General features: G+C 39.3%; 1 protein-coding gene and 1 long non-coding RNA gene across 3 annotated transcripts in view; one reads left to right on the top strand and one right to left on the bottom strand.

Moving 5' to 3' along the window:
- LOC107716846 (uncharacterized) overlaps positions 1 to 19,214 on the bottom strand; it is a 26,503-nt gene extending 7,289 nt beyond the window's left edge. Inside the window, exons 1-3 of one of the 2 annotated variants that reach the window (XR_001637258.1) lie at positions 18,904 to 19,214; positions 15,372 to 15,435; positions 14,868 to 15,041 (exon numbers count right to left, since the gene is read on the bottom strand). This is a non-coding gene — a long non-coding RNA (uncharacterized LOC107716846). Of the gene's footprint in view, positions 1 to 13,787; positions 15,042 to 15,371; positions 15,436 to 18,903 lie in introns of those variants that run through there. The other variant, XR_001637257.1, reaches the window with a different exon arrangement.
- The window catches only part of mms22l (MMS22-like, DNA repair protein), a 21,813-nt gene continuing 13,180 nt past the window's right edge, over positions 19,210 to 27,842 (top strand). Inside the window, exons 1-15 of the mRNA XM_016523440.1 lie at positions 19,210 to 19,417; positions 19,549 to 19,704; positions 20,055 to 20,252; positions 20,336 to 20,461; positions 20,554 to 20,606; positions 20,702 to 20,789; positions 20,868 to 21,045; positions 22,150 to 22,243; positions 22,336 to 22,466; positions 22,549 to 22,662; positions 22,742 to 22,918; positions 23,006 to 23,068; positions 23,224 to 23,343; positions 24,059 to 24,294; positions 26,419 to 26,928. Coding sequence (XP_016378926.1) covers positions 19,664 to 19,704; positions 20,055 to 20,252; positions 20,336 to 20,461; positions 20,554 to 20,606; positions 20,702 to 20,789; positions 20,868 to 21,045; positions 22,150 to 22,243; positions 22,336 to 22,466; positions 22,549 to 22,662; positions 22,742 to 22,918; positions 23,006 to 23,068; positions 23,224 to 23,343; positions 24,059 to 24,294; positions 26,419 to 26,928 — 2,129 coding nt within the window. The 5' untranslated portion in view covers positions 19,210 to 19,417; positions 19,549 to 19,663. The remainder of the gene's footprint in view (positions 19,418 to 19,548; positions 19,705 to 20,054; positions 20,253 to 20,335; positions 20,462 to 20,553; positions 20,607 to 20,701; positions 20,790 to 20,867; positions 21,046 to 22,149; positions 22,244 to 22,335; positions 22,467 to 22,548; positions 22,663 to 22,741; positions 22,919 to 23,005; positions 23,069 to 23,223; positions 23,344 to 24,058; positions 24,295 to 26,418; positions 26,929 to 27,842) is intronic.

Raw genomic sequence — 27,842 nt, 5'->3', positions numbered from 1 at the left:
AAAGGGGGGAATCTCCTCAACCACCACCAGTGTGCAGCATCCACCTGGATGATGCGACGGCAGCCATATTGTGCCAGAACGCCAACCACACACCAGTTTATTGGTGGAGAGGAGACAGAGTGATGAAGGCAATCAGCAGATATGGGGATTGTTAGGAGGCCATGATGGTCAGAGGCCAATGGGCGAATTTGGCCAGGATGCCGGGGTTACACCCCTACTCTTTTCCCGAAGGACATCCTGGGATTTTTAATGACCACAGAGAGTCAGGACCTCGGTTTAACGTCTCATCCGAAAGACGGTGCTTTTTGTCAGTATAGTGTCCCCGTCACTACGTTAGGACCCACACAGACCACAGGGTGAGCACCCCCTGCTGGCCTCACTAACACCTCTTCCAGCAGCAACCTAGTTTTCCCAGGAGGTCACCCATCCAGGTACTGACCAGGCTCAACCCTGCTTAGCTTCAGTGGGCAACCAGTCTTGGGCTGCAGGGTGATATGGCTGCTTTATCGCGTCCCGTGTAGACAGACTTTAGCTGTTGCAGTGCGTCCGGTGTAGACACGGTGTTACTCACCTATCGAGACAAAACAAAGCAATCTCAGCGTCCGATCGCAGGCCTTCCGCTCCTTGAGTACTCTCAGTGCTGGAAAGCTGATCCGATATTTACATGGGTCCTACTTCTTGCCTTATATCGTAAGCCTTCTTTTGTTCCGCAGACGTTTTCCTCTTTTGTTTTTTATCCGCCATCTCTATCTTTCTGTCGTCGCTCGGCTCGGCTAACGTCCGTCCTGTGCACTGAGCGCTCTCTCCTCCACATCATAAGTAGACACGCCCCTTACTGCTGATTGGCTACATGGCTACATGGTCAAGTGCAAAGACCACAAATGTGGTTATTGGGACAAACAGTCTGCATTGCATTTTTAGGTGTCCGTTTTAAAAAGGTGTACTATTAATTACCGTTTCTGACTGCGGTATAAAAATCAGCATTTATTCTGGTTTTATTTATTCTACACTTATTTTGTTAGTTTATAGCTGTCTACTGTGACTGCTGTGTTCAATCATTCCAAATATCAATTTTTAAACCAAAAAAACAGGGTTCTGATAAAAAATATAGACAATATCAAAGTATAGTTATGTATCTGAAGCTATTTCAGTTCACTTTTTAGTAACTTGTGTAGTTTAACTATAACTTCCCCAACACTGGGCTGCTTACACAATGTCATTGTCAGCCCTGTATGATAAAATGTGAGGTTAAAGGTCAAATGGAAGCGTAAGGGTAGTGCCATGCAAACAGAGGGCATAAAAGATCCACAGCAGACACACTCACGCATCCACACACACCCCGTCTAGCCACATCTATCTTCAGGGTGGAGCTAAATCAAATCCAGTGGCTTTCCTTTGACCCTTTCAAAGGTTTTTCATTTTCATTGCCATAGAGACCGAATCATATCAACCAACTGGGAGAGTTCAAGCTAACTAAGTGAAATCCGTGTGTGTGCGGCACGAGAGTGTGAGCATGCGTCTCTGTTTGTGTGTGTCAGTGTCTCGCTGATTTTATCTTCCTTCAGTTTCATTTGCTCCCTATTCTCTGTCCCGAAGGTATATCAGCGAGAAGACTGCAGAGTAAATTGTCCCAAATTGAGTTCCCTCTCCTCGCCAGAGACAGGCCACATCTCCGCCGTTTAGAGGCGGCGAAAAAAAAAAGGGAAAAACAATCTTGGCACAGTCAAGCTCTTAACAATTTTCTCTAATTTCCATCTCTCTCACTCTCTCCCCCACCGTAGAGTTGCTTTCTAACTGATTCTCCATTGCTTGTCCCTCTCTTCCATCGTATTTCTCTCTTCCAGCTCCCTTTGTTTACCACACCATCTATATTCCCCCTCCCCCTTGCTTACTCTCTCTCCTTCGGCTTGTGTTCTCTCTCTCGCTCTCCTCACTGACACACTACCCATCACAGCGGACCCCCCAGGCGGTAGAGTCCCGCTCTGACAATAATCACACAGTAAGTTTATAATGCTGCCAGGGCCGAGCCTAGCGCAGCGCACACTGCTCCCTCGGCTATCCTACACCCCATTACGCTCAGTAGGAGCCGAGCTCGGGCTAGCCCAGACCTGCGCTGATGGATAGCAGCAGGGAGATCTCTAGCACACTCCCCCATGCTGTGTACAGGGTCCGCGTCTGGTCACATGTGGCCGCAATGCTAACGCTAGTGAATCAACTAAGGCTGTCTCCATTCAACCTGTACTAATGCCGTTTAGTTCCCGCTGTCTGGCTGAAAAATCATCGTACATGCTTTATTTTACATTGTCGGTATGTAATTGTGAACAAACTCGCAGCAAACTGAAGAACACTTTCATTTGACAGCGATGACGGCTGATAAACCCCACTGTGAGAGTCATTCTAATAGCATAGGCTTCCTTTCAAAGTGTTTTTGCTCAAATGTCAACTTCAATGACATGCTTGTCATCCTCAGAGTATATTATACTATTTCAGCATGACTGACTCCAGTATTTCCCAGAAATGACTGACTAAAATACCTCAGAAATGACTGTAAAAGTGTCTTCCAGAGATGACAGTATACCTCACAGAAATGACTGTAACAGCAGGCCGTCTCACAGAGATCACTGACTAAAATAAGTGTAGTGAGGCTCAGACTACGAGTGGGGTAAAATGCATCAGGGGGTAAGCTGTGCTGGCCCCTTAATCTAGCAAAACTATGTATTATTATTGAGACTAAGAGACTATACAGTATATTTAGACAGGGCGCTTCATATACAGATGCCTATGATTGAGATATGCAAGTGATAAAAGTTGGAAGCAGTTTTTAATGCTAGAAAAACATTACCACTATCAACTAAAATGTACTGTATATATATTAAATGAAGAAAAAGTGGCACAACTTACCCCGCTCACCCCATCTCACAAACACAATGCAACCATCCTTACAAACCTACTATGAGAAAGGCATTATACTTTTTTGTTAGTGCAGTAAAGTATCACAGAAAAAAAAAAAACAGAAAAAAAATATTAGTAACTATAACCATCTTTTATCAACAAAGATACACTTCCAGTCCCCACTAACAATTTATCCGTGGATGGGATGGGATGGGATGGGATGGATGGATGGATGGATGGATGGAATTTATACATGAAGAGGGATTGGTGGAAATGCATGCAATGGTGAATCATTCATAAACAGAGATGTGAATTAAGAAACTGTATGTTTTTTATTTCATTGAAAAATGTCACTATATCATTGCCCAGCTCTTTATATAAATTTGGATATATAAGTATGTCCAACTTTATCTACATATATACAGTATACTCATGTTGGGCGATAAATAACATATACTGTAGCATATCTCAACTGCTTAATTGCTTGTATTGATACAAAATGTAAACTGATATTAAGATATTAAGATAATAGGCATGCTAATAAGCAACTAGTAAATAGTGAGATTTGGTCCCTATACTAAAGTGTTACCGATATTATAAACATAAACATCAATTTGCTATAAAGCCAATTTGAAACAATGTGTATTTTGAAAAGTGCTATATAATAAATTTGACTTGACTTGAAGAAATTAAAGAATCAGTTTTGCCCTCATGCTGACTTTAATTTGACTGGAACTGCCACTTCAAGAGAGCTGTTGTTGGAAATAGCAAACATGCTTTAAACTTGAAGATACAAGATTGAGATACTAGCTTTAGCTACTATACCAAAAAATAATCCATCATGTCGCAAATCAAATAAGTCATCTATCAGGATATGGAAATCACAAGCACCCACATATACAGACATCCCACCGCAGGCCAATATGAATCCAGTGCGAGCTGTGTTGCCACAGATCTCTCAGCGCTAATGAAAGCAGTTTGAGGAAGTAATCTGATTCATGGTCAGCAATTAAATGTAGGAGAGGACTGTCACTATCAATTACACACGCCTTCAGTCTCTGCATCTCGCCCAGGATCAGCCCTCAGACTGCCATCAAAACACTGATCATCTCCATCAGCTCCTGCATGACACACACACTAACCATATCTGGGTTTAATGTGATAATCATATTTCAGCCTGAACGTTCTCGCAAATGGGCGTATCAGTGTAACACAATGCAAACGCACCCACAACATTAATTACAGGTGTGTTTTGTTAGTTGTTATTGTAGCCATGAAAATGACTCTATATTTACACAGTCTAGCAACGGTCTCTAGTAATAAATCAAACGTTAAGAGTATTTAGATTATAAAATTTAGAGAAAGTGAACTCTGAGATGATGCATTCTCATCAGATATTAAATACCTGTGATGTTAGTTTTGTCCGGGAGTGAATTAGGTCCCCATCACTAACACAGAGGGACCGTAATATCATGGTTCTTTGATATACCATAGTACTGTATTAATGTCATATTTATACAAGTAATTTCATGAAATGGGTGCATTTTGAACAGGTGATTTTTAACGTAATGATATGTTTGTAACTGCTGAAATAAAATAAAATAAAATAAAATAAAATAAAATAAAATAAAATAAAATTAAATTAAATTAAATTAAATTAAAATGCTTACCCCACTCTCTCCATCATGCAAACGCCCAAAGGGGTGGTAGTCTTGGTACAATGATGATATTAGTAATACATGCTACTCAATGATAACCATATTTATAGTCAAAGATATCTACAACAATATATTTATAGACAGAGAGTTGTATTATTGTCATACAGTTTTTAAGGCATATTATATTTCATTTGATGAAGTGGTGCCTATTATTTTAATGTAATGATACACAATGTTTATAAGCATTAACAAATTGCCATGTCAAAACAAAACAAAACAGGCCTGTCATGTCCATAAATACCATCTGGTTTCAGTGTATACATCTGCAGAAAAACTCTCAGAAATGGAATTGTACAAAAAAATGGAATCCATTACTCCGATGAACCGCTCTTCTGCTTTCTGAAGTTTTAGGAAAAAGTCTGCATCAGGTGCATTGAACACCATGAAAAGTCCACTGGAAAAATAAATCAATATCTGGCTCACAAACGATGCTAAAAAGTCTACCCAAAAAATGATATTTTGTTACTACACTTGAGCCAATAATTGGTCTTAAATACAGCATCCTGAAATGCCGCCTGTTAATTGAATACTATATAAAGGAAGTCAGGCAGCATTAATGCTTCAGCTATCCTGCGGTTCAGCGACCAACAGGGATCGGGTTGTGATGAATAATTCTAACCCGGCACAGCTGAACTCTGCGTGTGTGTGCGAGCGCTTCATACCACACAGGTATTTTACACTCCTGACATGTCTATCAAGCTGCTGCCAGGAGCTGCTCCCGCTGTCAGATCTAAAAGATGACAGGAGGGAAGGAATGTGCGAGAAAAAAACAACAAAATAAACAAAGACATCAGACCTCACGAAGGGGAGAGGCAAAACTCTATGGTGCAGTCCCTGCCTCTTGTGTTTTGTGTGAGAGTGGGTGTTGCTGTATACCTCACACACTAGTTCGCCGCATCTTGTTTCTTGTTCCCCCACAGAAACCATAATCATAAACTATGTGGAACACATGTCCCCTCAGGGACGTACAGACACATACCGCGATGCCACGGCCTGTACACCGGGGCCGCTCTGTGGACTGCAGTGCACACTGTAACAATATACACACGTTCTGTAAACATTCACACACAAACACACAAGCAGAACTAATGCCACTCTTGCTGCTGCTGCGGAGGTGCCATGGACCTGCAATCTGGAGGTGATGATGCTGTTTTTGTTTGAAATAGGTCTGTGTGAAACAGAAAGAGACAGAGGGATTAGAAGAAAAACAAGGTTATAGTGAAAGAGATTGCAGGGTTTCAGATGCCGTAGAGGGGTAACTGACTCAAAGTAGTGACTACATTTTTAGTAGAATATCTCAAACTGAAATTAGTCAATAATTAAATTAATTTTCATTGAAAATTCCATTTATGTTGCATTGGAAGTCTGCCTGATTCGTTTTCATTTTAATAATCTGTTTATTACATAACTTGCTCACCAACGGATCCTCTGCAGTGAATGGGTGCCGTCACCCATGAGAGTCCAAACAGCTGATAAAAACAGCACAATAATCCACACCAATCCAGTCCATCAATTAACGTCTTGTGAAGTGAAAAGCTGCATGTTTGTAAGAAATATTTAATTGATGGACTTGAGTCGCGTGGATTACTTGATCCTGACGGCACCCATTCACTGCAGAGGATCTATAGGTGAGTAAGTGACTTAATGCTAAAATTCTCCAAATCTGTTTTGATGAATAAACAATCTCATATTTGGATGGCCTGAGAATGAGAACATTTTCATTAAATGTTCTTTTTGTGTGTGTGAACTATTCCTTTAAAAACATTTAATATAAAGTGGGTACAAATATTTAGTTAAATACTACTGCTCATGACTATGATTTGATTCAGATATATAAATCAGGCAGCAGGGTGTTTATTAAAATTTTTGTGTGAATTTGTTTAAATGTTTCAACCTAATTGAGAACCCCATTGTTTTTGTGGCAGATAAATAGGGAGAGATGATGATGATGTACAGCTCTTTTGAGGGCAAAAGGGAAGGCTAATGATGAAGCCCTTTTGGTCTTTGCCTCCTACCCTCAACCTCTTTCTCTCTGTTGCTGTTTGTCTCCTCTCACTCTTTCATTGAATATTCATATGCTTCTTTAGCAGGAGGTGAACTGAAAGGAGAACTTTGCTATGGGGTTCTAACCCCGACCGATTACATTTCTGCCCACCACATGGAGCTCTAGCATCAGCCAGCAACTTCCACAACAACTTCTCAAACCATACACTAGACTACATGAAAATCCATGAAATCCAAATTGTCCCCATATTATGGAGTCAGTTCCTGTTCATCAAAATGTAAATCACTCTGCCCCAAACTACTTTTTTGATGGTGTCACATAGGCCATGCGGGCTGCTGGTTAATGTTTTAATGGTTAATTTTAATAATTAATTCACCTTCACTTCTAACCTGTGCAAATTTTAATCCATGGAGATGAGAGGATGACGACTTTTGCACTATATTCCAAGTCTTCCACACTTGCTACACTTGTTATTTTGAATCCAACAATTCCAATCAAAACCTTAATGAAATCCTTAATGAAGATCTTCTTAAATGGCACGCTTAATACCATATGAGGAGGAGGAGGAGGAGGAACTGTACTGAAATATATGCTACTGTTCAAAAGTTTGTAAGAAAGTCTTGAAGGTTTTAAAAGAAGTCTCTTATGCTCACCAAAGCATCATTTATTGAATAGAAAAATGCAGTAAAAACAGAAACATTGTGAAATATAATTACAATTTAACAAAATAACTGTTTCTTTATTTTAATATATTTTAAAATATAATTTATTCCTATGATGGCAATGCTGAATTTTCAGCATTACTATAAAACTTCATTGTTACATGATCCTTCAGAAATCATTTTAATATGCTGACTTGGCGATTAAGAAATATGTATTAATATAATGTTGAAAACAGTTTAATATTTGGAAACCATTATATATTTGTTCAGGATTCTTTGATGAATAGAAAGCTTAAAAGAACCGTCTTTATTTGAAATCTCTTGTAACATTATGTCTTTACTGTCACGTTTGATCAATTAAATGCATTCTTGTTTTGTTTTTTTAAATCCCAAAACTTTTGAATGATAGTGTAACTACTTGTGGAGTGGATCATCATCAATTCAGATCGGAATATGAGAAGTGAACGTAGTTATATAATAAAGGTTACGACAATAATAGCAAATAACAATAGATTTCTTTTCAAAATAAGCATTACCTTCAAGACAGGTTCAGATGCTCTCAAGAGTCAACTTGACCTTCAAGCTCCTCCGCAATCGACTGCAAACTCATACACAGGACTGGTCCATTCTGGTATAAAACACCCAAATTTTCAATATCCAATCGATTCCTGAAAGCTAAAATCCAGTCCTGTCCTCAACTGTTTCTTATTGAGCATCCGTTTTTACTCATAAATACGGCACAATACAGAAGCCAAATGAGTTGCAGATGCCATTTCACTTAGACTTACCCACATACTTTTATATTCTCAAATCATACTTTATAAACACCAGCCTATTTTTTCCACCGCCACTATATTATTCAAGGTCTTTTCTTCTGGTGCTCAGGTGTATTGAATTAAATGCTGAACAAATGACTGTAAATTTATGTAGATTAACATGCATTACCTGAGTCCAGATGTGTTTATCTGGACTACACACTTTCTTTTATTCTGCATAGATATGTGTGTGTGTGTGTGTGTGTGTGTGTGTAGTTTTATTAAAGACAGGACTTGGGGGTGGCGAGGCGCTCTTGGTAATTTTCCTACAAAGTGCTTTAATCCATCACACGGCCAACATGTGGCCTTTCCAGTCATACATCATCTCACCCTGCAGAGAGCATACAGCATCAGCTCTCTCTCTCACTTTCATTCTCTCTCTGTCTATACATCTATCTCTATCTCTCCTGCCTACAGAGATGTAGACATGTTTCTGTCTCTCTGTAGCCTCAGTCGGAGCGTTGCCCTCAGCACTTTTTCATCTCAATCCTTCTCCGGAAGAACACAACGGGAAGAAACAGCAAGTACATCAAGGGGAGAAATAAAATGGGGGGAAATACAGAAAATAACAGAGCTAAAGAGAGAGAGGCTAAACACCACACTGTGTGTGTGTGTGTGTGTGTGTGTGTGTGTGTAATGGCGTTCCCTCCCTCCTTTCTGCCCTGGCCTAAACCGGTCTCCATCTCCACTGCACAGTAAATGGCACAGCCGCATCTATCACACAGCTCTCTGTAATAGAACACAAGCTCCCTCACTACCATTAGAGCATTGCCATGTGTCCACATGATTACACACACATATACGCGCACACACTCTCCATCTTTCGCTCTAAATGTACTGTATATTTACAGCGTCTGACATCCACCAGAGCATTCACAACATTTGCCCTGCATTTGATGGGATATTATGTGAATCTAAAAAGGCTGATGGTGGGATGTTCGCACATGTTGGATACAACTGATTGAAATGTTCCTAGGAAAAAAATACAAATAAAGAGGGGAAAAGTTTCAAATGCACATCAACGCTTAATATCAGATAAAGAGGACAGGCGCATCCAAGATAAACATGGGGAAACTGGTGAATGGAAATGTGAGAATGACAATCAATGACAATCAAATTAACAATGACAATGTATTTTAAGTTCATTGCAAAATATGCACAAAAATTTAGTGCAGGTAGACTGACTTTGTTACATTATTCACAATGGTTCATGGAAATGGACAGGCACTAAAGAGTTCTTTCAGCACGATTTACTTGTCACAAGTCTCTGATCAGTGGAGATTTCTTTGCAGAATCATGGGTAATGTGAGAATCGAAACACAGTTTGGCAGATCATATCGCAACCACCGACTGAAGAAAAACTACCGCTATAAACTATGAAAACAGAGGAACGCAAATTACACTCGCACAAACAGCACATGGTAGAGGATGTACCGTTGCTTTCATACCACTGTTGATGTTCTTTTAATTTCTTTTTTTATTATACAAACAAAAGAGAAAAAATCTAAAAAAAAAAAATAAAAAAAAAAGAGGGTTGTCATTAAAGACCCCATGTAATGGTTTAACAAGTGCAGTTCTCATCCATGCATTGATGCATTTACAAAAAAAAGGGAAACCGTCTGTTTGACAAGCCACTGACTTAATGTCCATTAAAAAAACAAAAAAATTAATTAATTAATTTTGACACAGTCTGGCAAAACCTCACGAAATAAGTTCCTTCACTATCAATTGATAGTTGTGAAAGTAAATAACATAAATGTAATTAAGAAAGTTAGAGAAATTATAAATACATAAATAAATACTAACACTCTACAACTGTCTAAATAAATTAACAGTCAAACACTAAACTTAAAACCAATTGTTTTGAATTGCGCAAGTGAATTTAGGCATCACAACATTATAATGTACAGTATGAAATATGTATACTCTTTTGGAGATTTGCTAAAGATTATATTTAACAGTATTATTAAATTATTTTTTTTTTAAATAATGTTAAGTGATTGTTAAAATACGGCAAAGGTATATAGAGTACCCCTACAGGAGTCAATATTTTGTCCTGTTGTCCTGGAAGAGAAAGATTGTCCATTTTAAATGGGTGCAGAAGTTAATTTTGTCATCTTCTAGATTCAAAGTGAGTGACTTTGAGAGCCACGAAGAAAACAATATATCACGGGGTGTGTAGTGATCAAAGACCAGTAAAATACAGGTGTGTGGAGAGCTGAAACTCTTGATTAGGTAATACCTTGTCCATACACACTAACCTAAACAGTGCTGAGGAAATTGCATGGTAATGATATGCTAATGATATGCTAATCCGGAAACACTGTTACATATCAGAGGTGTGACCGGATTTTAGTCAGACCCTTCACCACTGGGTGGAAAGTAAAGACCTCTGTCCCACAGTGAACACACACACACACTTTCAGCTACTCAAAAGACAGGTTTAGCAGTTTCAAAATAAGCTAAACAGAAACTAGCGATTTCAATAAAAGTCCAATCAACAGCATTTGTGACACGCTGTTGATTACCACAGATAATAATTTCCACTTGTAAAAACAAACGCAAATCACATTTGCAGTGATGTACTTGGAAGTATATGGGGCAAGGACAATGTTAAGGACAATGTTTTCCTGTTTTGTTATTAACTTGCATATATTTCTTTTTTCATGTTTAAATAGTAAAATGATGCAAGGTTGGTAAGTGATTTTCACACTAGTCATGTGTTATGTTTAATACAAGTCTCGTGGAATACTTTTGCAGTGGTGATAAAATACAAACATATTCCAATACAATGCCTTGCTCCATAGATGACTATAAACATAATTTTCACTTCTTAAAATAATTTTGTTAGCATTTTCCATCAGTGTTGCTTTTTTTAAAACAACATTGTTGATTTAACTCAAACACTCTTTTTACTTTGAACCAAATGCATAGATTCACAAACACACACACAAACACTGACCTCTTATAGCACTTTACTAGCCCATTGTGAGGGTTTGCGTCTCACAAATTCGAGCATGTGTGTATAGGTCTCAAAAACCACCGGCTCTCACGTTCACCAGAGGTCGCAGTGTGCACAAGCGTGAATGTGTACATCTGCGCTGCAAAGGTGTCAGATATTTTCCTGGCACTTCAAATGAAACCTCAAACCCATAATAGCCACCATTATCTGCCTGACGTGCGTCTGCGTGCTTGTGCCCACACTTCTCACACAACACACAGATCCCATTTCAACCCAACAATGCACAAACAACCTCTGGAACACTTCCTGACATGTGCCTGGACACTCATTACCACACTGTAGGATGATTACTGACTCATAACACGCACTAACAATTACACACGGATTGCATTACGGTACGCATAGGTCCACGATACAAGTCTCAGACTACATAGAAAACCTTCATATAAACAAACTCTCCTCTGTCTACACCTGTTTATTTAAGCCTTGCGTCAGAGTGTAAGCCGCTACGTTCAGGTATTTTAATGTCGCCCTTGCAGACGAAGAGATTCATCAGTGACCTTTTATGATGGGACTGAAGAGGCTGGAAATGGTGACACAATGTCACCGAGAACATAATAAATCACATAAAATAAAAGCAAGCTCACTTTGACAGCATCTTCAGCCCATAACCGTTCCGAGTGAGAACAAACATATTGTAATGACCTTCAAATGCACATGACGTCGTTGAAAGGTGTGAGGGAGACGTTAAGTGCAAAGTGCTATGGTCGACTACATGGTGAGAGGATGTTAGCAAGATGGGGTGAAGATTTGCTTCACAGAGGGGTGGCGCGGCTCTGAGGCGGTACAGCCTATATATGCTTTGGACGCTTTCTGCCAAATCCCTCTATTACGACAAGAAATGATCTTTCTTCCTGTGGCACAGCTGGTCAATCCCATATGAATGCGAGAAGATTTTGTGGCATACGTAATGAAGCATATGTCAAAGAAAGCCGCAATTTTTCCTTTACGTGGATCTCAAACAAGGCGGGCTGACTGTACACTAGTCTAGTCATTACACAGCTACCCACCACATGCATGAATAAATATGTGGACGTGCATTTTTTTTTATTTTTTAGTTTTAATATTTTATCATATTACCCGTGTATTACCAATCCTAAAGCTTCCACTAAAAATAGTCTACTACAACATACCAAACAATCAGGATAGTAACAAGACAAACACTGTAAAAATATTAGAGTAATATTAAAGGGATCAATTGAGAAATCAAATTTTCTTTGACCTTTTGATATGTAAGAGGTCATTACTATAAAAACATCCTGTACGTTTCCAAACTTGATAGTCCAAAAATAGCTTTTATTGACACCAAGACAGACTGTTGATCTCGTCTGCATTTATCTTCAAGTTATCTTCATTGCAATCGATAACTTACACACATGATGATGGCAACTGCTTGGTATGAAACAATAAGGTGCTATGGTGACGACCCACTTTTTTAGCAACCTTGGTTCTGAACATATTTTTCTCTATAGGGATTTTAAAATAAGTCTTTGGTAAAGAGTTATCAGCCATGAACCAAACTAACCAGCTACATGGTGAATCACATTACAAACTCAGATTTGAAGCAAAAATCTATTTGAGAAATGGGGGGGGGTGATCAAAAGTACAAGACTGTGTACTTAACAGCTTTAATGAAGAAAAGAACTACGATCCCATTGCGAATTACAATCAAATTAACAATGACAATGCATTTTAAGTTCATTGCAAAATATGCACAAAATTTAGTGCAGGGAGACGGACTTTGTTACATTATTCACAATGGTTCATGGAAATGGACAGGCACTAAAGAGTTCTTTCAGCACTATTTACTTGTCACAAGTCTCTGATCAGTGGAGATTTCTTTGCAGAATCATGGGTAATGTAGTTTTGCATTAGGAATTTCACTGTTTTAATACACAATCATTTAAAAAATAATGCATGCTGACAGCTTCAGCAAAAATATGTTCTACTGATTAACAAACTTATAGCGAAGTTTATTTTTAAAGGTTTATGAGTTATCACTAAAAATCAGTTCCTCTATGGAGAAAATGAATTGGATTTTTGCATCCAGAACCGACTGCTGCACTTTATAGAGAGCGAGTTTGCTGTGTGACATAGAGACATGAAAATACCATGCGTTTCAGTTGCGCAGATATGCGTTGTCATGTGAGACACCAAACACTGAAATATCTCAGGGCTAAATTCCACAATTGACCAATGAATCAAGTATTCCTGAGAACTGTTGCCACATTTACAACATATTCAAACTAAAATTTTTCAGCATATTTAAATCTTTAGCTCTAACTTTTGGAATATACGGAAGGGTAATTCTGGATAATAGGGGAAAAGTAAGCATTTCTTTGAGAAGGAAACAAATTGTCCTTGGAGATTCTTGTGGTATAAAACCTTTCAGATGCAAATGTTTTCAAACAAATTATCAATATATAGAGATTTTGAAAGTACCCATTTGATAACCACTCAAACCCTCAGTCTTAGCCGTGAATGACATGTTAATATTGCAAAACAGGATGAGCAGATATAACCCATTTGAGAGCATAAGCTAAGGGAAATGGAACGAGCAGAATTTGACATATTTGGCCAGTTGAGTCACTGGAAATCACCAGTGACACAATTAAATCAGACTTAACAAAGGGAATTTAATGTCAATGACATTTAGCACCAGCCTAAGGCGACAGGTAAAACAGTCCAGTCAGCCATTTCTTTGCGAAAGAGCTCATGGGACCGTTGGGACGCTGGAATTGAGGATTAATTGAAAACGAACGTAGTTCTACAAACGTGCAACCAATTCAGAGCAATCACTCACTGTCATTCTGCACACCGGATGTACGTTTACATACAATATGTTTCACAGGGTAGACATACAGGAGGACGATCCCACGATTCTGAGCAGCTCACGCTGGGTCAGAGGTTATGTTTAATATAGGTGGACGTAACAAACCTGACCTTCAAAACAAGTCAAAACATAAGACCAAGACACGGTGAGGAACTTTGATGGTCAAGACATTTCGTGTCCTCACACCTCACTTGGTGACAGCGAGAGAAGGCGAGGATATCGAAGGGGACATGACTGAGAGGGGAAACAGAGCTCAAGCTGGGCCAGGCAGCAGGCAGGCCAGCAGGACGCCTTCACCCTCCAATAAACTTCAGCTAAAGGTCAAACAGATGAATTATTCATTATTCAAGGTACAGCCAAGGCCAATATTGGCCTCCGTCCTAGGCTGGCCATTTTAAAGTGTTTTAGATGGGGGGGTTAAAAGGGGAACGGCAGTGTTGTGCAGTTCGATAGCAACAAGAGTGCATGAATCGATTCACGTGCAAGCACCAAACTTATAGCACAAAAGGCTAATGCTACACACTATATGCCTAGGCTTTCATTAAAGGCACCTTTGAAGTAATACAAGTGAAAAAGGTGCAAAGGTTTCTTAATAAATACCCAAATTAAAGTGGGCATTGTGGGTCAATGTGTGCATAATGATTGGAGTTTTAAAAATTGATCATGCCCCATGTGGGCCCGTGTGTGTGTGTGTGTGTGTGTGTGTGTGCAGCTTGTAGAGGGCTTTTGATCAAATATGAAATATTCAAAAACCCAACTGTAATTTGATGAAGTCAGATATCCTCAAAATGGGAATAGCAGTCAGCACTTTTCACATTTCTGCTTATAAAAGACCCTCAGTAAACGGATTTAGAAACGGGAGGGGGAAAAAACAGGGGTCTGGGTTAGGGTAATAAAGGCTGTTTAAAATATGCGCCGACCCGTGAGATGAACTGTAGTCCGTGTTGCACGGCCAGCGATCTCTCGACCGCCTTTCCTCTCTTCCTCCCTCAGGTGCCACTGGGTTCCGGTCCCGCGCTGCCCTCTGGCGGCCAAACAGTGCAAACGGTGTGTGGGCAGCCGCAGCAGCACAGCGGGCCTCTCCAATCTATGCCCTGCCATTCACAATGGTATCAATTAAGAGCTGAGAGCACTCTTTCTTAAATACATACATTTAGTGAAGCCTTTCAACAGTTCAAAAGGACTGATGACTGGTTGAAATGCATTGATTGGCTGAAGGGTGGTATCACCACTGGGTCCGAACAAAAAGTACAGTCCTACAAGTTGCCCCATTGAAATGGAGTCATATTATTTCAAGAATGTATCCTGCTTAAGCTCAATGTTAATATGACACTTTAACAGGTCTATGCTAAATGGCTAGAAAATACATTTATCACTAATGTGGGCCAACTGGACAGGCATGATGACAGAATTTGAATACCTACATCTTTACACCAGAGTTTTTCAAACTGCGGACGTCTCACAAACCAGGGGGTCCATGGAAAAAATCTAAATAGAGAACAAAAAACTAATTGGAAAAAGAAATATGATAGAAACAGTGAACATTGATGTATATTTTCCATTAGTTTTCTCAATATTTCTAAAAAATATTAATTTTTAAGCCTTGCAAGGGAATTAATTAATGAACAGCGAGCCATTTGTATTAAGAAATAAAATATAACAAGACCGATATGATTATTATGAAAAGTGTCCTGAGAGTCTGAAAACACTCCTTTACAGTTAAAAAAAAAGAAATGAAATGAAATAAAATTATGAAATATACTAAAAGTAATGAGAGAAAAAGACTGGGCTGTAAGAAAATAAATACAGCATCAAAGGAACACGTTCAAAAATGATGTGATGAGAGAAAAACATAGCAATCAAACGGGTTTGACTTACAAGTGATTTAGACCCATGATATGCTGAAGCAATTCAGTGTCTGAATTGTTTTAGTCTACTGGTTTCACCATTCTGCTCTTGAAAACACCCTTGAGTTAACAGGCAAAAAAACCAGAACCATGATCTGAAAAGTGAGAGTTTGTGTGTCCACATGAATATCTGCACTGGGCATATTCACTTATGAAAATGCTTATGAACTGGAGAGTCCATTTGTGTTTCATGCATATTTCATGTAAAGCACCGTATAATAAACAGAGGAACAAAGGAGCAAGAGTAACATTCTGAATTGAAAGAGGATGTTTCAGCAAAGTAAAGAGATGAAAGAGTGATATTTGCTGGTAACATGCAGGTATGAATACAAAGGTGGGGAATATGGTGGTGTGTTGGAACTATCAAACAGTAAATATTTGTAGCAGTATTAGTAAAAGGTTAATACAAATTAAAGAAACAATGAACAGCATGAACAAATATTGAAATTACTAATAAATAATAATCTATGTTCAAGTTCAATGTACAGACTTATAAATAAAGTAAAATGCAAAAACACAAAATGGTTTAGGGTTTGGCCACTACAACTTTAATACTGATTATATCCAAAAGACAAAAAAATGTTGTGACAATTATGACTGAACAGTACATTTTACAAAAACATATAGTCTCACATTGCACATCGTAAAACAATCTGAAAGTTTTCCCTAGAAAGACATGTTAAGTTTCTTTCATACAAACACTACCTGCCACAGCAGAAAAATCCTGAAGTCCATCACCTTAGGTCACGGTTCTCTGACAGAAACGAATAACAACCACCCACACAACCTCTTCCTACACACTCTATCTACAGGTTTTGATGCAGATGTCTTCGGAAATAAGACACAGTGCTATCGCTAGTTGCTCTTGGCATGCAAACGATGCATTTATCTAACTTTACCTTCACTCACCAACTGCAGGGCTCCACTATATTCTTTGCACAGAGTTCAGGAAGCACAGACAAATATTTAAAATGAAGAGTAATATTTAGGTCTACTTTGCATAAACATTATAACAAAGAAATTACTGGTAAAAGGAATCATTTATGGACTGATTTTAGATGTTTCAGACGCATGGTTTGGCAGAGAACGGATGTGATATGTACTATATCAGTATTTCTGCATGCATTTCAATTTGGATGGAGTTTCCCTGCTCCTCAAAATCACCCAGTCAATCTTTCAGTAAAGCTGGGACCTATTCCCACTAAGCTGCTCGGCCTAAGGACGTGAGGAAGGAGGGGGCCAGAGGTCTGCCATACAGATGATCCATTCCACAAAGCGAACATTCAGCACAAGGGTCCCAGGGCCTACAGGGATTCTGATAAAGCACCTGGACATTTTTATAGACAAACTACTTATTTTTTTCCCCTCATATCGCTTAGGACGACTGATAACTTTATATTTCTCTAAAGCGCTGTGCTGAAAAGGCTGAGGGAAAAGGCCTTTCAGCAGTTTAATTGATCAAGACGAAGCCATGGGGGGCACCTTCAGATAAAAGAGACGGGAACGTTTTGAAGTACAATGGTGGAATCTTTTTTTGGAAGGAACCCAATAAGGAGTAAAATATGAGTCATTACTTAAACTCATTGTGGAGATTTAACTGTATGTCACTTTTAAAGTACGCTTTTTGTAGACCTATTAGAGACAGGGATTTATTCTGTTGAGTACTTGTTTTATACTTAACCCTTACTGTTTTTTCTTTGTATCCTGGGGGAAACAGACATGGGGCAACAAGCAAGTGGGTCCAATTTGTGAGAAAAACAATATTGGGTCCCTGCAACTACTCAGTTCAAATGACTTGGTATGAAAAATCTGGCATCAACTTGCCATCTTTAACTGAAGGTATTCCAGCATAGTTTGAATTTCCTTGACCTTTAGGTAAATGTGAATATATGTTGAATGTGTTTTTCATATAAAAGGTACAAATTGTAAAATTGAAAATAATATTTGAGGGGGAAAGGTAGATAAATAAGTCCTACTGCATTAGAAAACAGAAATTATAAAAAAAAAAATTATGCCCATGGCCTTTTAATGGTTAACTAAAGTAGAATAGTTTTTTGCACTTAATAAAAGTGAATTTAAAAGGGTCAAATAGTTAAACATAAATTAATTGTTTTAAATAGCCATAGGATGCCCTTCAAGCAGGCATACTTTTCAAGTCTATTTGCATTTCTACTTTGTATTTGCCCTTAAACTATTCCTTGTTTTCACAAGGGTCGTACCTGTTGATAATAAGACGAAATAGGCCATACATCTGTATGCTCCAAATATATTGCAACATATGAAGAGTTCAGATGCAAAAGCCTCTAAGTGCCATCTGAAATTTTCTTCTAAAATTAGCATTTTTATCAGACTCCTATGTTTAGGTTCAGTCATTTTACTTTAATGGCAATGTATAGGTCCTTTTCTATGCCATTAAAGTGAAATAAATTAACATAAATATAGGAGTCTGATAAAAATGCTCATTTTAGATGAAAATTTCAGATGGCACTTAGAGGCTTTTGCATCTGAACTCTTCATATAGACAATAGCTCATCTCATCCTTACAACTGCAGTGAGTTCATGCACACTAATCAGCATATTGCTTGTCACGTCCTAGTGCTCTCATTACACAGGAACATCATTTCATTCACAAATTATGGACGTAAATTATTCAGAACTAATAGATTGAGACAGACGGCGGCAGCCTCTAGGATAACCTAATCACTTCACTAAAAAATTGCTACAAAATGGGACTCACTTGAACATTCTGACTGTCTGAAAATCTGGACAGCAGTTTCAATGTTCTCTTAGTAGGGGGCTTGTTAGGTTTTGAGACACAACCTCTGTTTACATTTTGCTAAAAATAAAAATGATTCTCTCTGCATGCACGCAAGTATTTAAAATATATATTTTTTAAATGCAATTGACATCCATTTTCAGTGACCTGTTCTTCTTAGACATCACAAAATCACATCCAGAGAGGGTGGAGGGCGTTTTAGTGAGATATATCCTCCCTTTCGGGCAGCGAAAACTATGGTTAGAGTCAACATTACTTAACTGTCTTTCTTACCTTCTGTCCGTGCGCGCGCTGAGCTGTACAGATCCTCGTACTTACTGCAAGACGCAAACATAATTTGGATAAAACGAAGAGGCTACAACATGACATCAGTTCGTCTTTTGTCGTAGATGTAAAAATGAAATGAAAAAACGGACGACAAATGTTGCTTTGACATGCCGTTACATCCGCATATAAATGTAGCCGATAAAACCTGAGCGTCGAATAAAAGATTATCAAATCGAGATATCTGCATTCAGATGCAGGGACTGAAAAGATGCTTTTAAATGTATGCATGGTGATGGCCAAAGCTGCAGCCGGCGGAGATCTGCATATGGAAATCAGGATAACCTTGGGTCCAATTTTACTTAACAGTGATGTACTGGTTATTAATTAGACCGGAGTAATGTGGGGCAGACCAAGGAACTTAAAAGACGTATTAATGCATCACGATTCAAAATCACCTCTCCTATTTCTTTACTGCCAGCCTGGAGCTGTGATTTAAACGACAATAACTCATTTCTTGCATGTAATGTCAATATATTGTCGTTTTATATGTTGCGCGGTCTTTAATACGTTTAATTACTAACAAAGACAAAATACACACAGTAACTTTTCGACGTTTCAATCACTGTTTGCAATGCGTTAATATTATTACAGATCCTGACCACGCCCCCCGAGAACTTCTGACCAATCAAAGAGCGGTTTGGATGACCGACATGTCCGTGCGCTTGCGCAGTGTTGTTGTGACTGTAGCGCGGGAGTGCAGTGATACATGGTCGTTCATAGACGCAGCAGTTGTCAACAAGTGTTGAAGTAAGTGTTATTACAGAAGTTATTAGATCCTAAATGACTGAAATTAGTGTATCTGTTAAAAATGGTAGGTTTCGCTTTCTGCTGATACAATTTCCAGGCCAATAACTCACAATATAGCGCTGTAGATCTGAACGAGAAGTGTTCACTGCTAAAAAATAACAGCGTAAACCAACCTAAGATACTTGCTGGTCTTTCCTGGTTTACGGTTGTCTTAAAGCCTAGCCAAGCCAATGTTTTTTGTTTATGATTTTTTTTTTAAATGGTTGTTTAATTACAATAAATTGTCTAATTCGTGGTTAAAATGTTTTTGATTGCATTATTTTCATTGTCTCTTACAAAACTCTTCCCAGTGGTCTATTCCATCCTGTTGACATGGAGGGGGAGTTCTCGCAGTCCCTCACCCCACCTGTATCCCCATCTGCTCTGGATCATTATGGTGAATCTGCTCCCAGTCGGCCTCCCTGCTTCACCTGTGCTTATGAACCAGGTAGAGAAGAGACAGGACGACTGTCATCAAATGGCTACATCAGCAGAGGAGCCCTGAAGAGGTACTAAGTCCTGGTGTTATAATGATGATATACTCCGTGTCAACCTGTCTGTTAAACTTACATCCTCTTTTCTCTATGTTTAGGTTGCTGTTGAAGCTCGATCCAGCTCCTGTGGATTTTGAGGGGGACACGGTTGATATTTTTGACTTCCCATGGGTGACAGAAACGGCGCTGGTAGAATCGACCAAACTTCTGTTTGGCTTGTTCAGGTAGGAGTGCAGGTGTGTTGGCTCTGGAGGATTGCCATGTTGTCTGCTGAAACAGGAAGTCTGCTAATTTGACAATCTGTCTTTCCTTTCAGACAAAAGGTGTTAAAACTGGAGACGCTGGTGCAGTCCAGCTCACATGATTTTGGTAAGCATCTGGAGACAGACTTTTTGGGAAGAGTTGTTACAGTCTGACAGTACTTTGCAGCTGAAATATGAATAACTATATTTTGACGCTTTCAGGTCAAGCGAGCAGTCTTCATTATGAGGCAGAGGAACTGAGACAGCAGTGTGTGCTGTTCCTCAGCTATATCAAGGTCTTCATTTACAGGTACAGAACAGATTGCTGTGGCTTGGTAGTAGCGAAATAATATCAGAAACTGGTTTCACGTTGTGTTTTGCGCTCCAGGTTTTTGGAGCCCTCACAATCCCTAGATGAAGGTCCTGTTCATCCCTTTAAAGACGCAGAGGTTCAACTGCCCTCAGTCTTGGTGGAGGAGCTCTTCAGTATCACACAGCTTATTGGACGAATCAAAAATCTGCCAGCCAACGTCCAGAGTGCTCTTACGATTCAGCATCAGGGAAAGGTACTGCAGAACACCTCTGCCATTTTCACAAGATAAATTATATCTTTTAGCCTATTGATGATATTCCTCAATATCTGGTTATGTATTTACTAAATGTCCTAACAGGATAGTTCACCCAAAAATGAAAATTGTCATCTAGTCACCCTCTAGTTGTTCCAAGCCTGTAGGAATTTTTCTTCTTCTTTTGAACACAATAGAACACATTTTGAAGAAGGTGGGTGACCAAACAGTTAATGGTCCCTACTGACTTCCATGGGATTATTTTCTGTTTCTAAGTTCATGGGGACCAGCAACTGTTTGGTTACCCACCTTCTTCAAAATATATTTTTATGTTAAACAGAAATCTCATACAGGTTTGCAACAGCTTGAGAGTGAGTAAATGATAACAGAATTTAAATTTGGTTGAAATATTACTTAAATAGGGAGATTTATTTTATTTTATTCAGAGGAACCATATTTTGACTGAACTTCCATTGTTGCCAAGTACTATAGGTTAAAAATGTTAAATGCAATTAAAATAATTAAGACACACCGTTTGTCACTAAATGAATGTTAAATCAACACAGGAAGAGAGATCATTTTTATTTTCAGTATATGAACATATATTTATGTAACAATACTTAATATACAGCTACATTCTTCTATACAAGACACTACTCTTTAAAAGTTTGATTTGCTAAGGTTTTTAAAATGTTGTTGAAAGAGGTCTTTTATGCTCACTACACATATTTGATTAAAAAACAGTAATATTGGGAAATATTACAATTTAAAATAACTTTATTTAAACACATTTTAAAATGTAATTTTTTTATTCTGATGGCAGTGGTTGTGATGGTTTCATTAAAAGGAGCAGTTTGAAAGAATTTAATGGAAATGAAATCACAAATTAATCACATCTTTATCAGCATTTTTGCTCTCTCGGTTAACACATTCAGTCACACTTTTGGCCTCTTTGGATGGACTTTTAAAAGGTTGATGGCCAAATACAGAGTGGTTTAAAACTAATAGAGTATTAATCTGCGGCACAAGTACATTTTATTATATTAATCTCCCTAGTAGTGAAAGAAAATGGCATAAGGAAAAAAATCTAACTCCTCTTTACAGCTCTTTCCTCCATCTTGGCAATTATTGCATCTGCACCTGGACATTCACTGGTCTGTTCTGGAGATCTTGCACCTGTTGGAGCAAAGGATGATGGGTATGTTGCAGTAGCTGTCTCTAGATTGCACATGTGGTCCTGAATCTGGGACTGTCATACTAACGAGTGTTGGGTCCTGGTGATTTTGAAAGGTCAGGTAGTTTATGCGCACCAGTTCGTGAATTTGACAGGCGAGACGCTCACAAACATCAGTCTGTTTGAGGACCAGGTCAACAACCTGCTCTGTGATCTCATTGGCCTGGCCATGAACAAATATAATAAGGTGTGTGTTTTATAACAAACATAAACATTGTGTTGTAAAGGTTAGGAGTTAGAGCAATCTTTCATTCTCTCGCTCTCTCTAGGTGAGACCAACAGAGACTTTGAACAGCCATCACTATCACTGCCTCTGCACAAAGGAATTTTGGATTCTACTCATACATTTACTGGAGCACAGGAGCAAAACCATACACACTCAGGTTAGCACATACACAATCTCAGTCAGCATAGATGGTTATTTCGTATGATTCTTGATTCTGATTTTTCTTTTCAATCCAGTCTTTTTGGAGTTACGTAAATGCCCTGCTGCAGACTGTCCTGGAGGGGACGCCTTCAGGAGACCGTGACCCAGGTCTCCCCATGCACTGTAACGACCCTGACGGTTTCACCTGGTGGTTGCTCACACACCTGGCCCAGATTGGGATGCACAACCGGAACGGCACTGCTCAACAGGAGGTAGATCAACACAAACTAGTATCGCATTATGAGATTTTATTCATTTTAATAATGAATATTACATTGGTGAGTTTGTTGCCGTTTCAGAAACAACTTGAGGATAATTGGAGCTTTGTGATGGGGCTGCTGAAGTCTAGCTGTGATCCAAAGGTGATTAAAATAATATTTCATATTGCGGTGTATTATGTGTTTATTTGGCTAATATGCTTGTTTGTCTTGTCTGTTTATGAATAGCATTAGATACATTTTTGCACTGTGCACATTGTGTATTCTGAAAGGTAAATATTATTATGATTAATTTTCAGAAAGCTGCACAGGAAGAACAGATACGAGTGATTGTCCACTGCTGCCTCAGCCTCAGCTTGATGTGGGGCCCAAATGTCAGTGCTGTCACAACGCTCTGGGAGTATTACAGCAAAAATCTAGTAAGTCATTACTGCAATTTATTTTGGTTATTAAAGCCATGATGTACAGTGGGATTCAGAGTTTTTCCCCGTTTAAATCTGGAAACAATGTTTTAAGAATTTAAATTATTATATTATATTATATTAATTCAAACTTGGGGTGTCCATATCAGCTTATTACTGCAAGATCACATAGACATTAAATATTATTTCTGTAACTGGATACATGACATACTGTGGGACCCAGAAGTCCACATTTTTCTCCCATTTAAATCTGTAAATAAGTTTTACAAGTTAAAAGTACAGTAATTAGTTTTGATCATTTTAATAAATTAATTATATTACATTATATTTATATTAACTTGTCCATATCAGCTCATTACTGCAAGATCACATTCACATTTTAATTTAATACTATGTTTTAATAATTAAAATTTACTCAAACTGTTGTTGTGCTGATAATATAATTTATTAATTGGAAAAATGTCAAATGAAAGCATTTTCACTAGTGATCTCTACAATACCAGCTGTAGTTTCATAGCGACTAGATCCATGCTGAATCAGATTTTTTGCAGGGTTTCTTGGAATTGGACTTGAAGAATATATTCAATATATTGAAAATACATTTGATGTGGACTATATTTTAATGCTGCAATTAGACTATACTTTATCAGTGTGAAAGACACCCTTCAGTACTACTTCTAATTCTGAACTCTCTTCTTTTATGTGTATGCAGAACAGCTCTTTCACCGTGCCCTGGTTAGGTGTGTCAGGGCTGGGCAGTATCAGCAGGACTCCCCTCTGTCTGTTGCAGCAGGCTAAGAGCTGCTGTAGCCCTGCATCTGTCGGCTCCAATTCTCACGCGCAGCTCTACCGCTCAACCAACTCCTTCCATATCTTCCTGCGTATTCTGGCCCTTCACCTGAGCCAGGAACATGCTGGCGGCGCCCCCTGGAGACAGATCAAGGGCAGGTAAGAATAAGCCTTGAGACTCACACCTATTTTCAAAGTTTAGACCTCGTCACCCCTACGTTCTGGTTTCAAATCAGTCACCAATTCGGTTGGCCTGGTTGAGCTCCGGTAAGAGGCTGAAACAGACAGAATCTGGATAATGAATTTTTCTGTCTGGAAACCTCCTCCAGACGTTCAGTCTTTCTGGAAAAGCTATGCCTTTTCTGTCTGGAAAAATTTGCTCAGCCATGCGGCAAACGCGAAGGCTAATTAGCTAACAAGCATAGCGGTTAATTCACCTTAACGCAGGCGTTCGGGCTTCCAGCAATGCCGTGGCGGGGGCTGACTTGGCCGGCTCCAGGACCACCTCTTCCTCCCCTATACACGCACAAACACACGTGCCACACGGGGAGGTGTGGGCTGCGCTGATGGCACTCGGGCTTGGAGCGCGCTCGGTGGGAGGCACGGCGCATGGTGCATTAATGAGATCGGCAGGGAGCGCGTTCAAGCTCATAGTCTGGGAATGAGCAGCATCTGCTCGTGGCAGGCGAAAAAAACAAAAAGCTGTCCATGATAAACAAACAAACAACTAGACAGGCAAAAAACGCAAACAATATCTTGACAGCCTTACGTTCGTCTTTGGCTCATTCTCTATCTCGGGTCAGTCTCTAAAAGCTTGCGCCACTCTCAATCTGTGGCGGCGACGCGGCTCGACTCCCCGCTACTTTGCGTGATGTGTTTTTGTCCATACATTTAGCGGATGCTCAAAGGCCTGCTTGTAGTGGAGTGTGTTTGTTATGGAACCTGCAGGGTTCTGTTTGGGCCAAACAGTCAACAGTAGAATGAAGGGGGGAGTGGAGCAGGTCAATATTGATTTCTCCTTCTGCGCTGCAGCAAATTGAGCCGCACACGACAGTGCAGCTACCACTGTGTGCCTGAGTGTTTTTGACATTTAACATGGTCTTTTAAAGGCATTTCACCGTGGTGCCCGGAGGATCAAACAACACTCTCTCTCACACACACACACATAAGCAAACTTGCACATGCTGCTCACAGGCATAGCTTTCCAGAAAGACTGAACGTCTGGAGGAGGTTAGCGATGAGTTGAGTACTTGGGTTGAAATGTTTGATCCTGATGGACCCCAACAGCTTTTTAAAGCTATGGCAGCATTTGTGTGGTGGAAATATAATTGGAATGAATTAAACAATGATCAGTCTTGAGTCAATGAGGAAAATTTGGAGTATTATTTGTAGACATTGATTGTATATTAGGGCTGAGTATCACCAACTACTCATCACAATACAGTGAAGTCCTGAAAGTCTAGGATGATTTTGATAATCTGGTATTTAAAAACTATTTTGCACCTGGAAATAAAGTTTTAGGATTTTTCTCATTCATTGTTATGTTGATGATATAATTTAGGGCACAACAAAGATGACCCACAGTAACTATGTTTCCATCCAAAGTTACGAATTAAACTTGGCCTAAAATTGGAATATCGCATAAAACATTTGTGAATAAAGCACCGTTCAGTTGAAGAGAACAAAATCATCACTTCCTGATAAACTTTCGCTAAATATCACGAAATTTTTTTTTATTTGCTGCAGTAGAAGAAGGCACTGTATATAATAATTTTTGTATACAATAAATTACGAGCGTCAAAGCGCTCAGACGAAATGTGGTCATGTTATCTTATTTTCGGAGCCTGATATTTGGAAACTCAGTTCTGGGAGTTAATTATAACAAAGCACTTTGACAAGACTTTGCTCAAGCATTTTAGAATGACAAAACTAGCATTTCAGATGCTGTGCCATGAGATCAGTCCGTTGGTTGGTCCAGTTTTATGATCGTCTTTTTTGATGCGCATTAAGGAATTTATTTGGTAAAAGTGTTTCCATCTTAGTTTATGCGCATGTTTTCTTACTGGATAAGAAATTTATCCGACTTAGTTGAGACCATTTTACTAGCAAACTCAGAATTTTAGACTCCATACATTGAGAAATTTCATAAAATGCTTTCGATTCAGTAGATTCAGTAATTGAACTGTAGGAAATAAGAACATAATCAAATTAAAATTATTGATGAATTGTATCTGCACAGTATTTATTCCACATTATGACCATGTCTGTCTCATGTGTCCACAGACTCTACTCAAAGTTCCACCAGAGGCGAATGACGGAGCTCTCTGACACAGGCCTGCTGCACTTCCTGCTGCTTTTCCTGGTCCTGGCGCAGTGTGCGGAGCTGGAGGACGTGGCCAGCCGAGCGTGCGACTTACTCGCCATGCTGCCCGCTGACTCCACACCCCCGGCCCTGCGCGCGCTGCAGTGGAGGGGCCACCTGGCTCTCGTGCTGCTGTATTTGGAGAAGGGACTGGATGCTGGCGCACTGGCGGAGCAGTTGGCTGCCTACTTCAGCCAAGCGGCCCGCGAGTTCTACCTGAAGACCACCGAGCCTTCGCGCAAGCTAGCTCTCTGGGCGCCACTTAGCTCGTACCTGGAGGGGGTGAGCGAGGTGTTCGAGACGAGTCCTAATCTTACGCTGTCAGAGGAGAGGCTTCTGAACGGGGGCTTTGGACTGCTGCTGCCTGCCTGCCGTCAGTCCGAGCTCAGCTCCGCTTTGGGCTTCCTGCAGACAGTGCTGGCACAATTACGGTGAGAGTACACACACGCTTTACTTTAGACGTTAAGATGTGTGGTCCTGGCTGGAGACAGCTGAGTGTGGACTGAGCTGAAGGGAGGGACAAGTTCATGGCAGGGACATCGGTGTGCCTTACATGGCTAACACGGTCAGAGGTGGCTAGGGTGCGATCGAGTAAGGTGTCCGGGTTTGAAATAACACACACACACAGACCTCCAAGGTAAAAAATCCACTGCTTAAGTGTCCACTCCTCTCATTTTACCCAAATCAAACTCTGAATCACTTTAACACTACTAATTCCCACAATTCACAAGCAGGATCTGTGGGTGGGAGGCCACTCATTTGCACATTAATGGACGATAAAACTGAGGCGAGCAGGTTTTTCCCGAACAGGCTCATGTTGGCACCAAGATCCCGCTGACCCAGTTTAAAGAGATGGGGCGCTCTTCGACGTGTCCTTACAAATTACTCTTAATTTACATTTACATTTAGACATTTAGCAGACGGTTTTATCCAAAGCGACTTACAAATGAGGACAATGGAAGCAATCAAAAATCAACAAAAAAGCAATGATATGCAATTGCTATAACAAGTCTCATTTAGCTTAATGCAGTACACGTAGCAAGGTTTTTTTTAAATCATATAATAAATAAAAAGAAAACCGATAGAATAGAAAAAGAATAGTGCAAGCTAGTGTTGGAGGCCTTTTTTGCTTTTGTTAATTGTATAATAAATAAAAGAAAACAAATGGATAGAATACAAAAAGATTAGAGAAAGCAAGTGTTAGTTTTTTTTTTTAAGAAAACAAGCAGTTAGTAAATAAATAGAGTGCAAGTCTAAAAAGGGCAAGTTTTTTTTTTTTTATAAAGAATAGAATTAGAATAGAGAGTGCTAGAGTTAGAGGGTCAAATAAAGATGGAAGAGATGT

Source organism: Sinocyclocheilus rhinocerous, unplaced genomic scaffold (genome assembly GCF_001515625.1).
Source record: "Sinocyclocheilus rhinocerous isolate Xijiao unplaced genomic scaffold, SAMN03320098_v1.1 scaffold300, whole genome shotgun sequence".
NCBI lineage: Eukaryota > Metazoa > Chordata > Actinopteri > Cypriniformes > Cyprinidae > Sinocyclocheilus > Sinocyclocheilus rhinocerous.
The sequence above is the reverse complement of the archived record's forward strand: the minus strand, read 5'-3'. Positions and strand labels throughout refer to the sequence as shown.